This window comes from Octopus bimaculoides, chromosome 23 (genome assembly GCF_046866305.1).
Source record: "Octopus bimaculoides isolate indiv1 chromosome 23, ASM4686630v1, whole genome shotgun sequence".
Taxonomy (NCBI): Eukaryota; Metazoa; Mollusca; class Cephalopoda; order Octopoda; family Octopodidae; genus Octopus; species Octopus bimaculoides.
This window is the reverse complement of record NC_142950.1, coordinates 18348454-18361790: the sequence shown is the minus strand read 5'-3', so window position 1 is coordinate 18361790 and position 13337 is coordinate 18348454. Positions and strand designations below refer to the sequence as shown.

Here is a 13337-nt window from a genome sequence, read left to right as displayed (position 1 = left end):
TTTTTAAACATTGAATGTCTTGAAAGGTCCAACTGAGCAAAATAGGAATCAAATGGGTCCATAGGCAAAAAATGGTTGAGAGTTTCTCAACTGGGTTAGACAGTTTGACTGGAACTGGTAAACCAGAGAGCTGCACCAGGGTCTAGTCTGTTTTAGCTTGGTTTCTAAGTCTGGATGCTCTTCCTAATGTCAACCATTCCTGAGAGTGTACTGGGTGTCTTTTACATGTCACCAGTATGAGTGTCTTTTACATGTCACTGATACAGGTACCTTTTGTGTATCATTGGCATGAGTACCTTGAGCAAGACACTATTTTATGTTGCTCCAGTCCACTAAGCTGGCAAAAATGAGCAGTATCTGTATTTCAAAGGGCCAGCCTTGTCACATTCTGTTTCATGTTGAATCTCTCTGAGAACTACATTAAGGGTACACATGTCTATGGAATACTCAGCCACTTGCATGTTAATTTCACGAGCTGGTTGTTCTGTTGATCAGGTCAACTGAAACACTCTTTGTTGTAACCAATGGAGTGCCAATTGCACATTATTATTGTTGTTGTTATTGTTGATTCTGTTGTTATTCTTCTAACATCTCAAATTTCCATCTTTGTAGTCATTGTCTTTGAACATGAAAATGTCTTCTATGTTTTTTTTTTGTTTTCCATTTATATTTATAGCACCTGAAGCCCTTGATGAACTTCACCAAATGAGAGATTCATATCCTTTTTATTGTTTTATTTATTTGTTCATCCTTTTCTCCTACTTCAGTCATTTTACTGTGACCATGCTGGGGCATTATCTTGAAGAATTTTAGCTGAATGAATCAACCCCAGTACTTATTTTTTTAAAGCCTGGTACTTATTTTGTCAGTTTCTTGTGCTGAACCACTAAATTATAGGAACATAAACACACCAACACTGGTTGTCAAGCAATGGTGGGGGACAAACACACACACACACACACACGATGAGCATATTTCAGTTACCACCTACCAAATCTACTTGCAAGGCTTTGGTTGGCCTAAGGCTATAGTAAAAGACACTTGCCCAAGATTCATGCAGTGGGACCGAACCTGGAACTATGTGGTTGGGAAGCTAACTTCTTACCACACAGCCATGCCTGTGCCAAGAAAATTTCCTCAGCATCTATGCTTGTTTTCAGACTTTTAGTTGTTGAATTTAATTTGGTTTAGTTGGTGGGTAACATGTGTTGGTATGATATTGGTTTCAATTTTTGGAAGAAGGTCAGCAATTTTGGAGCAGGAGTAAGATGATTACATCATCCCCAGTGCTCATCTGCTACTTATTTTATTGACATCAAAAAGATGAAAGGCAAGGCCAGCCTTGCCAGACTTTAAACTCAACATTAAGACAGATGAAATGATGCTAAACACTTTGTCTGGTGTCCTAATGACTCTGCCAGTTCACCACCTTATGTGTTGGTGTGTATAACAGAAACTTGCTGCAAGGCGAGCGCACAGCAGGAGAGATCTTCAGAGGAAGAACTCCCATCCAACAAGTGTTTCAGCCCTTATTCCTGACACTTTATGGGAGCCAGGCCCACCCAAGTCATGACTCCTAGGTGTCCTCCGGCTGCTTTCCAAAATCCTGTCTCCAACTTCAACTGGCATCACAGTACAATGGTAACCTGCTCTCCTTATCTGTTTTGCCAGCTCACCATATTTGCTCATCTTAGTGTTGCTCTTCTATGCGGCTCTTGTATGGTACTGACAATTCAATTCACTTTGGCACTCTGTTCAGACAATAAGGCAATGCCTGGTCGCAAGCCTTTCTTGGTGATGAACTCTGGGTAGTTCTTGCGCTTCTCACCGATGTCTGCAGCTATTTTCCAGGAACTCTCACATCCAAGTAGGTTCCCTCCTGCCACAAATTCATATCCAGTTATCTTCGCTCCAGCCCACTTTTTTCCTTCTTTGGTTACTAAGGCCTCTTTTGATTTGGCTGTGTCGCACTGCATTTGGTCCCAGATTGAAGAGGTCAATTCTTTCAGCACTCTGTTGTGCCTCCATGTGTATCTGCTGTCAGCAAGAGCTGTCTTGCAGGAACTTAGGACATGGTCCATTGACTGGGGTTTTCCTTGCACAGGGGACTTATTGGTTTTTAATGGAAGCAGGTTGTATGTTGCTCTTATTATGAAACTCAATCGCCACAATGTGCCACACATCGTTCCATGTGAGAGATTTCTGCATTGCAGCATCCCAGGTTGTCTATCGTCCCTGCTGAGATTGTTGGTTATCTTTCACATACCTGTTTCTTTCCTCTTCACTTCTAACCTCATGAATAACAAGATCCCTTTGGACTTTGCCTGTTGCTTTTGACCACCTCTGCACATTGGTAGTGCCCAATCCTTGCCTTCTTGTCTGGGTAGCTCCCATCATCTCTTTGGTTTTGAGATTCTTTTCAGCATCATCAATTGCATCCATGACTTTCCACTTCCTTCCTGTCTTCAGGCTTGGCCAAACCGATCTAACCATGCCAGTTTTGCTTTCCCCGCCATGATCTCTTTAACTAAAGGCTTGAGAGGCAGTCTCAGTTTTGCCCTCTTGCAGTAGAGACCAACATCATTCAGACTCAGGTGTACACCAAGTCACTTGCTAATGTACCTATTTTTGCCTCCATTGCTTCCACTGTTGAAGTTGGAATTTCATACACTAGCAGGAGCCATAGCAACATTGGTATCAGCGTATGTTGAAGAGACCAGACCTTGTATTTGATGGGTATAGGATGCTTGTCAATCTTGAGTAGACCCTCATCTACTGTCATGGCGGTTTCCTTCACCTGGTTGGCATCTTTCAAGGTCTTGTCATACCATCTTTCAAGACTTTTCACTGACTACTCTGATACAGTGGGAATCATTTGGCCACCAACTTCAAAGCTAATATCTTCTTTCATTTTCCCTTTCCTTAGGAAGAGGCTCCTAAATTTTGGGGGTTTGAAAGTCATTCTGCACCAGACCATCATCTCGTCTGGTTGGTTGAGCAGATTCCAGGTTTATAACTCTTTTGATGCAATGATAGTAGTGCCATAAATGTAGGTTTTCAGAGGTGGCATCTTACATCCACCACCAAGGTCTGCTGCACTTGCTTTGTTTTTTTACTGCCCTGAGAAGTACCTGCATCGCCATCATGAAGAGTATTAGTGACACTGCACAACCGATCCCTGTTCTAACCTCCAATCTAGCCCAGGTAATTGTGTATCTCGGGGTTTCAGAAGGGCGGTGTGCTAGGGATAGCTGGATGCCTTGAACATGGAGCATGATCTGGAAAGCTATTCAGAAGGCAAGAGAGAATAAGACTGACCTTGATGTAGTCTGGTTAGATTTAGCAAACGAGTATGGTTCTGTGCCTTATCAGATGATTCAACTAGCACTCCAGATGTATCATGTACCAGGAGCAATATGTGAAATGCTTGATTCCTACATCTCGGGGTTTCAGATGCGGTTCAGCACCAAGAGATAAATTATATATAAAGGTGCAGCTGTGTGGTAAGAAGCTTGCTTTGTAAGCTGGCAGAAACGTTAGCACGCTGGACGAAATACTTAGTGGTATTTCATCTGCCGTTACGTTCTGAGTTCAAATTCCGCCGAGGTCAACTTTGCCTTTCATCCTTTCAGGGTCGATAAATTAAGTACCAGTTACACACTGGGGTCAATGTAATGTACGTAATCCCTTTGTCTGTCCTTGTTTGTCCCCTCTATGTTTAGCCCCTTGTGGGCAATAAAGAAATAAGAAGCTTGCTTTGTAACCAAATGGTTCCTGATTCAGTCTCATTGCATGACACCATGAGCAAGTATCTTCTGTAACTTTAGGCAACAAAAGCATTGCGAATGGATTTGGTAGATGGAAATTGAAAGAAGCTTCTTGTGTATATATATGTATATGTCTATGTGTATGTGTCTTTATGTATGTGTTTGTCCCCCCATCACTGTTTGACAGCAGTGTTGGTTTGTTTACACCCCCTCATAACCTAGCCATTAGGCAAAAGAGACTGTTAGAATAACTACTAGCCTTTAAAAATAAGTACTGGAGTTGATTTGTTTGACTCAACTTTTTCAACTCAATTCACTGAATAATTTCAAGTATTTATACATTAATAAAAAATGTTTCTTCAATTGATCAAATTCCTTAAAAATTTGATAAGTGTGCTTTGGTAATTTATGAATATAGTAGTGTGCATGACAAGCAAAGAAGTCTATAAAGTCAGACGACCTGTAAGAAATTGCAGACAAACCACCCTGAAATCTCTTCCTACTGTCTTAGAAAACACATGCACATATGCACGCACACACATACACACAGCTGAATGAATGGATTGGTTGGTTGTGGCTGGAATGTTTATGATCATTGGTTTGCTTCTTGGCCTGAGCTGACTTGCCTTAAACAACCAATCTGCTGACTGACCAACCAACAAGCAATTGACCAATCAACTGACTGATTGACCAACTGACCACCTGTAAACAAGATTAGAATAAAATCTCAGCAGTTACGCATTTTTTTGTTCAAATCTAAAATCTTTAGCTGGAATCCTGGACTGATTCCAAATCCTCATAATATTCTATGTTTTGGTGTACTTTAGTACCTTCAGCAAGAGAATGTTAATATCATGTGGGGTGGTGGGTGTGGTGGAGGCAAGTAACTTGCTTCACAGATAAGAAACGTTTCTGTAAGAAGTTTACTGTTAGTGTTAACTTTTGATGGTGGTTCTTGTATTCTCCACCTGCAGAATTTCGGTCTATCTGATAACATCATTTGATATTTTTTTCTATTTTTTTTTCTTTTCTTTTCTTTTTTTTTTTGTATTTTGGTTTCTCTCTGCTATCCTCACTGCTGCTACCAAGAACTACTTCCTCCTACATTTTGTTCTCATATTCTTTGTTATTGATCACTCGACAACCTGAGACACTAAAAGGTATAAAAGTGAGACTGAATCATCTTGAAAAGAACAGGCAAGTGGCAGTGGCGAAGGATGTAGTGGTAGTAGTGGCAGCAGAGGTAGGGGTGGTGGTGTTTAAGAATTGTGTCTGTTTTATAGTAGTACCTTTCAATAGAAACTATTATTACTATTGAGTGAGAGAGCAGTGCATGCCATCAATGTGACACTGGGATAAAATATACGAAGCCCAGTATACCTATCATGACTACCCCTCTGATAAGGGTACACCAGGTGCATGCATCACAACTATATGTGTGCAAGATGGTAATCTCATATCAAGATAAACAGTGCATGACCTTGCAGGTGGGGCCCAATTTGAATTTTCTTCAGGTCAAGTAGCCCATCCTGCTCAAAAGGTCTCTGAAGAAGGGTTGTTTAAGGATGTTGAACAAAACACCCATATTTCCAAAAGTGAATTATCTAAACCCCAAAGAATTCCTCTCAACACATGGCTATGATGCTCCCCCATTACTTCTGCCCATGATCAGAGATGCCAATATCGTCAGCCACTAAGGGACATGCTCAACTGGTTACGGTCAAGCAACGGACAAGCAAATCTGTGGTATTGAGCAGAATATTTGCTGAAGCCCATCTTTTATACCAAGACAAAACATGTACATGATAACACTTCTAATCAGTTAAGATCAGAAACCATGAGAACAACTGCCTGGTACTGCATCAGGGCATTTTATTATTATTATTGTTGTTATTATTATTATCATCATCATCATCATCACCAAGTCTTCCATGTTTCTGTTACCTCGACTGGGAAGCTACTGTTGGAATGGTGTTGGATTCCTGGGGAAATAGATGGTTGTAGGTTCACATCCTGCTGCAGGTAATTGCTTGCTTTACTAGTTCATTGGTAAAAGTAAAATATTTTAATTCTGCATTTGTCTGGAGGTGGTTGTGGGGATAGGGGAAGATAACCTGCTGCATGTTATTATCCTGTTCAGATAAATAGCTTTGTGTGTGTGTATGCACGTATCACACACACACATGTGAATCATCGTCATTTAATGTCCATTTTCCATGCTGGCATGAGTTGGACGATTTAACTGGAAATGGTAAGGCCAGACTCTGCACTCTGTCTCCCACTCTCTCTCTTTCTCTTCCCTCAGACTGGATTGCCCTGTATCTCCTTTACAGCAGCACACCTGTTTCTGTCCTTATTCTTGATCATTCACTCACTCACTCTCTCTCTCTCTCTCACTCTCATTCACTCTCTGCTACAGCAAGACACTTGTTTCTGCCTCTCTGTTACATTTGAACCTTTCATCATCTGACACAAGATTACCTCCTCCAAAGCCCCTCTCCTCCCAAAGGATCATTGTTTTGCAAGTTACTTGGTGACCCTGCCAGTGTTGGTGCCATGCAAAAAGCATCCAGTCCACACTGTAAAGTGGTTAGCATTTGGAAGAGCATCCAACTGTAGCAACTGCCAAAATAGACACAGGTCTGGTGCAAGCCCCTGCCTAGCCAGCTTCTGTCAAACTGTCCAACCCATGTCAGCATAGAAGGCAGATGTTAAACGACGATGATGATGATGATGATGCCCTTCCTAATGCCAACCACTCCACAGAGTGTACTGGGTGCTTTTTATGTGGCACCAGCATGAATGCAAGTGCTTGTGTGTGTATTTATATATATATAAGTTGTTGGCAGTAACTTCAAAGTTTCAGCCAGCTAAGTAATTGTCAGACTGCAGTCTGATGATAGCTTCGTTGGACAAAACTTTGAAGTCCCTGTCAACAACATCCCTGCATAAGAATAATAAATTTGTACTCTACAAAAATATAGAGTAAGTAACCCATCAGATAAATGTGAATTATTGTTATTATAATTGAACATAAAAACAAACAATATATATACTAGCTGGTGTACCCAGTAATTCCTGAAGGTAAAGATGTTCTATTGAAACGCCTTATTACTCTGATATAAGAAAGCAATTTCATTATAACTGCCACAAAAGGTGTATTTTCCGTCATGAAAAAGTACAAAAAACTCTCAGCTGGAGGAGGGAGAGATTGTTGGAGGTTGGCGAGGGAGGTTTTCTTAAGTTGGTGAGAAAGTACTCTGACTCAGCGTGGCATTTTGAAGGTGAATTTTATGGAGGCTAATTTATTAAAGGTAATATATACATGTATATAAGTATATGAATGAAGTGTTTAATGTTTAAGAATGAAATGAAGAAAGTGCAACAATAACGTACACACTCACTGATGGTTGCTCTCAGTAACTGCCTTTAGCTTACGGAGTTCTTGTTTTTACAACTATCGAAAAGCAGCCAGAAGGATAGACATATTGTTGAGAACAAATGATTTCGTTGGAGGTCTGTTATCTCTATTCCAGCCCTTGATAGCCGAGAAGAGGTTAGAAGGGTCAAGTGGCAAAGGCATTCTGCTAAGCGTAGGCATCTGGGAAATGTATAACTGCTGTGATTCACAGAAAAACTATTGTTTTACTGTGAGAAAAGCGCTGTTGAAGTGTTAAATGAAATTTGGCAATCGAGGATTGAATCCACGCTCTGCCTGCATGAAGCCACTACAAATACGTTGTGGAATAAAAAAAATTTATCTACTGTCATGGAAAAAGTGTAACTGTAAAAATGCAGAATTATCGGAGTAATGGGCATTCAAAAGAGTATGTATGTATAGAAATGTATGAATGAAGTCCTTAATGTTTAAGATTCAAATTAAGGAAGTGCAATAATAATGTTTAGCAGTTCAAAACTGTGAGTAGGGAAATGCAGAATCAGGTCGGCTGATCGTGAGAATCAAATATTGATTGCTTATATATAATTTTCATTGGCTTGCTAGTGGGTACTAGTAAATATCCATGTATACATGTTCATCAAATCATATTTAATCAAATTTAATTGTTTGTATATGTGTTAGTATCTACTCAAATTTGAATATTCTATCCATTAATAGATATATTATTCAAGTTAATATATATACACATGTATACAGTAAGTGTATATATTTTCTTATATACATATATTTATGTTTAAGCATCAGTTAAATATACTAAGTATATAATTCAGTATTTGTCCTAAAAGGGGGTAAAAACGAAAACAAAATAAAGTAAAATGGGATAAACAGAATAAATTAAAAATTAAGATAAAATAATAATCTTTATTTTATATTATAATAGAATATATAGAAATCTTAGATTACATATCTATCAGTTCATTTATTTATATACCTAGAAAATGTGTATTATGTATCTATCTGCTAAGTACAATGTGTATTACATCATTGATTCATGTTTAGTTAAAGAAAAAGGCCAACAGAATATTTTATAGACCTGTTCCTTCAAATATCTTATTGGAGTTAATATAAAAATTATTTATATAACTGTTAAAGGTTTAATATTTACTTATATTATTTATTTATAATAAATATATCTGTTCTGTAATACAACTGGATACAATTAAGTAAAATAAAATAAGTTAATCTAACTTATATATATTAAATGTTTATAAGCAGTAATATGGTAAAGTTACAATATATGTATATAAAGGTAGAAAGTCATATAAAATGAAATGAATGATTATTTATGCTAATATATATATATATATATATATATATATATACACACACACACACACACTTATATATACATATATATATATATATATATATATATATATATATATATGTGTGTGTTATGTTTAAGTTATAGTTTTGTGTATTAAGGTAAAATATCTAATGTATGTGTTGCGTGTGTATCCAGAAAGACATATTAAATATTAAGGTATTAATATGCCAAAATGTCTAATAATTGAATATATTACATCATAATATCTATAATATAACAATGCATTAACCTAATCAGATATATATCAGTATATCTATTTATATTTTATAATAATAATTTAACGGAATATTTAATAATTCTCAGAGGATATATGTAATTCAGATATTTACCAATATATTTAGTTTATAATTTAACAATACTATAAAATAAAACAAAAATTTTTATTGTTATTATAGAACTTATCCAATCTACTATTTAATAATAATAATTTAGGAATCGATTACTGATATTTGGAAAATAGGTATTTTGGTGCATGTAGACAGGCCAAAACCTCAGTCCTCTCATTCAATAATTGTTTTTTTGGAGAATAGAATATTATGGCTTTCTGTTGCACATAAGGAACATATTCTGTCTGGAGAATGGTAAGATTTTGCAGCAGTTAATATTTTCCACCTTATTTTGAAACTAATATTGCTATCTTTTAATTTCCAAATGAATTTGCTAAAGCTTGTAGTATTCCATTTTATTCCATTTCTAAAAGAATTCTCATGGTTTGAAATTCTGGTTTTCACAAAACATTCTGTCGAACCAATATAGTAGTGACTCTTCTGCTTCAACAATAGCTTTGTATACCAGATTATTAAATTTGCATTTTTCTTTAATCTTACAATCGCAAAATTTATTAAGATTATCTTTGGAATTCACTAAAGTAGGTGGATTTTTGGTAGTTATTTCCCCTTGATAGTTCAAGCTAAAATTATGAGAATTACTCGTGGTAGATATATAATGCATGCTAAATGATCAAATTTTGCATTATTAATAAAAGATATATATCTAAATATGTTTCTAGTTACTGAAAAACCATATCTTAAAAATTAATGATAAATAATTTCACTATATTTATTACAAGTGAAGTGCCTGTTTATCAGTCTACGTATATGTTTGATTAACTTAGTCTTAATTTGTTTAGCAAAGGGTAAGATTAGCCAAATAATATTTTCATTTATTTCATTATTAGTATGGTAATTCCAAGTTTTTGTTTTGGTGGATTCTATACAGGGTATATATTTTCTGTTTTTATTCTTTTTAGTACTATAATTTCCATTTTTATTATGATTATTAACATTAGATTTCAAGATATTGATCTTTACATTATTTTTATCTTTCCCATGTATATCATTATTAGCGCTTCTTTTATTAGGTTTGATGTGTAATATATCTAGGTTTACATTTTTATTATTGTTATATTGATAAACATTAGTATTTTGGCCTGTTTTATTTATGTTTACTACTCTGTTTTGATTTGGGTTATTTTTACTCACTCTATTTCTACTGTGTCTTCCATAATCTATTTCTTCTTTATTCTTATTATTTATTTTACCCTTAATCCTAGGGTTTTTTTTATATTAACATTAGTAGATTTTCTTCTCTTTGGTCTATACTCATGTTATTAACAATATGTATATTGTATTTAATTTTCTGTTTATATCCTGCCTTTTCCAATGCAATATTTTATAACTCTTGGCAGTGAGCTGGCAGAAATGTTAGCACGCCAGGCGGAATGCTTAGCGGTATTTCATGTCTTTACATTCTGAGTTCAAATCCTGCCAAGATCGACTTTGCCTTTCATCCTTTCGGAGTTGTTAAATTAAGTACCAGTTTCATACTGGGGTTGATCTAATCGACTGGCCCTTCCTCCAAAATTTTGGGCCTTGTGCCTAGAGTAAAAAAAAATTTTTTTTAATTGTATAATTCTTTATTTTCATCAAAAATCTCATAAGAGAGGTAATTAATTCTTTTTTCTATATTTTTAACTAAACATTTAGTAATGGACTTTGGATGATCACTTTTAATATTAATATTTTATTTTAGAATTCGGTTTCTGGTAAGGCACATATTTACCTGTATTTAGGTTAAAATTCACATTCGAAAAATTTACAGAATTGTGCTTCCTTTCAATTGAAATATTTAGGCCAAATCTTTTGAAGAACTGATGCAATTTTTTCTTATATAACTAATTTTTTATTGGATGGATTTTTTATGATAAACAGTGCATCATCCCTATATAAACCACCCCTGTTTCTGGAAATTCACTATTAAACTTATGTAAAATGTATATTCCAACCAAAATAGTCTCCTGGGCAGAATCAATAGCTCCCATAGCTATATCAAAACAGTCTGGTGTGTCCTTTCTAGCTCATGATTTGTTATCAAAATTTATAATTGCTTTTCTGGCTGTTAATGTAACTTTTATTGTTTTCATAGTCAATAGTACATTGTTTAGAATCATTGGGTTAATGGATGAGTAGTAATCATTGATGTTGACCTGCAAAAATTTGCATTTATCTTTGTTCTCAATTTTGTTAAATCAATCGCCTCATGATATAAATTAATATTTAAGTGGCAAATGTTTCCAGTTTTATCCTAGTGAACTAAAATACCTTCTTTGGATTTTAAATCCAAGATTATGGATCTTAATTTCCTCAAATGTTCATTCTTAAGAGGGTGTCTAATGAATTTAATGTTCTTTACTGTATCCCATATATCTTCTTCAAAACCATTTAGATGTCTATTAGGTGGTGGGTATCTTCTCATTTTAAAATATTTCTTTATCAGTTCTGTTTCATTGTTTCTAAATTCATTTTTTCATTATATTCTTCAAGTTTTTTTGTCGAAATGGTATGTCTTCCATCTTATTCTACGTATGAGTTCCTTCAAATATTCATTCTTGGTTGATAGCGATGGTGATGGGGACAAACACAGACACACAAATGTTGCATTAGATGTCCTCCTATTGCTTTCAAAAATCATGCCTCTAGCAGGATTTGAACCTGGGTCATTCTTTTATTCCCAGGTCTGTGTTTCAACCCATCATTAATACAAAAGATAGGGTGGCAAGCTGACAAAATAATTAACACACTGGGCAAAATGCTTAGCAGCATTTCATCTGTTTTTACGTCCTGAGTTCAAATTCTGCTATAGTTGACTTTTGCATTTCATCCTTTCAGAGTAGACAGAATAAATACCAGTTGGGCACTGGGATTGGTGTAATCAACTTACTCCCTTCTCCGAAATTGCTGGCCTTGTGCCAAAATTTGAAACTATTATTAATACAGTAGATTTAAATTTTGCAGACCACCCTCCTGGTGTACTTGTTTACAAAAATTTAGGTTGATTTAAGCAACACTACCCTAATCTTCCTTCTTTTCTTCTAAATATTAGTGACCCTGTATGTGTTGGAATTCCTTATTTCTGCTGATACTGATGTATATGAATATTTTTGTGTTTAGGGGTGTGCCACATTCAATGACACTCCAGTTTTTTGTGCTTATTTCTCCTTAACTGTTCAAACATGGCTGCAGGAAATGTTTGAATCAGCAGATTCGGACAAAAGTGGAGTTATCACAGAAAATGCTGTCATCCAGCTGATGAAGAAGTTAAACTGCAACATCCATACAGAGAAAATTCAACAAAAGCTCAAGGTAAAAAAAAAAACACAAAAAAATAAATTTTGTCGATAAATTACCTGTGAATTTAATTAATTGACTATTAATCTCATCTTCCAAGATAAAAGATGGTTTTAATGCTTTAACATTTGGATTATTTTGTCAAATGTAATGCTTATTTATTCATATTGTTTTGAATTAATCATGTATTATCTTATAGCTTTCAGATTTCAGTGATGTGACTATTTATTTTTAGAATGATGTTGTAGGTTAGGTGTGAGAAGCTGGATCTAGCCAATTTGAGCATAAAACAGGTAGGATATTTGGGTTGGATATGGCCAGTTCAAATGTTAAAGGGTTAAATATTTACTTCCCTTCACTGACACCTCATCATCATCATTGTCATTTAACATCCATTTTTCCATGCTGGCATGAGTTGGACAGTTTGACAAGAGCTGGCAAGCCAGAAGACTATATTAGGTTTCACTGTTTATTTTGGCATGGTTTTTACTGCTGGATGCCCTTCCTAATGCCAACATTATCACCATTATTTTTATTTCTCTTCCCAACTTCACCTTGGTCATTCCCACCCTCTCTTATATTATGTAATCTCAAAGCATAAAGCCATTCCTGTCTCTAATGTAGCCCCATTCAAAGGGGATCTTAGTCTTGCAGGCTGCATAGTGACCTCACTCACTAGTGTTGATGCAATGAAAAAGTGGTTGACATTAGAAAGGACGACCAGCTGTAAATATCATGCCAAATCAAACAGTTGAGCATGTTGCAATTCTTTGACCTGTCACATCCTGTCAGGCTGTCAAACCCTTACCAGCATGTAACATGGACATTATATTATTATTTTGGTTCGGCTCAGGTTCAGTCTTTTTCCTGGTAGAATTTATGTAGGTAGCAGATTACTACTTGTAACCTTATGTATCCACAAGTTTTCAGCTGTCTTTCAAGTGCTTAGAACCCTCCTGATAATCTTTGCTGTCCCTAAGTGACAAACTTTCTGTTGAAGCTCTACCATGTATTCTACTCCAATCTCCTTCAGCCATTTGTCTATATCTTTGCTTGCTGCTCTTAATGCACCAATTATTATAGGCACAACCTTTGCTGTTTTCATGCTCCAAATTCTTCCTATTTCAAATTTTAAGAGATTGTATTTTTTTTTTGTT

General features: G+C 35.6%; 1 protein-coding gene across 6 annotated transcripts in view; it reads left to right on the top strand.

Moving 5' to 3' along the window:
* Positions 1 to 13337, top strand: part of LOC106870770 (inactive phospholipase C-like protein 1) — a 191682-nt gene that overhangs the window by 63914 nt on the left and 114431 nt on the right. For 5 of the 6 annotated variants that reach the window (XM_089340302.1, XM_089340304.1, XM_089340300.1 and 2 more), the window contains exons 5-6: positions 677 to 716; positions 12066 to 12195. In XM_089340302.1, coding sequence (XP_089196428.1) covers positions 677 to 716; positions 12066 to 12195 — 170 coding nt within the window. Of the gene's footprint in view, positions 1 to 676; positions 719 to 12065; positions 12196 to 13337 lie in introns of all 6 variants that reach the window. The other variant, XM_052976012.2, reaches the window with a different exon arrangement.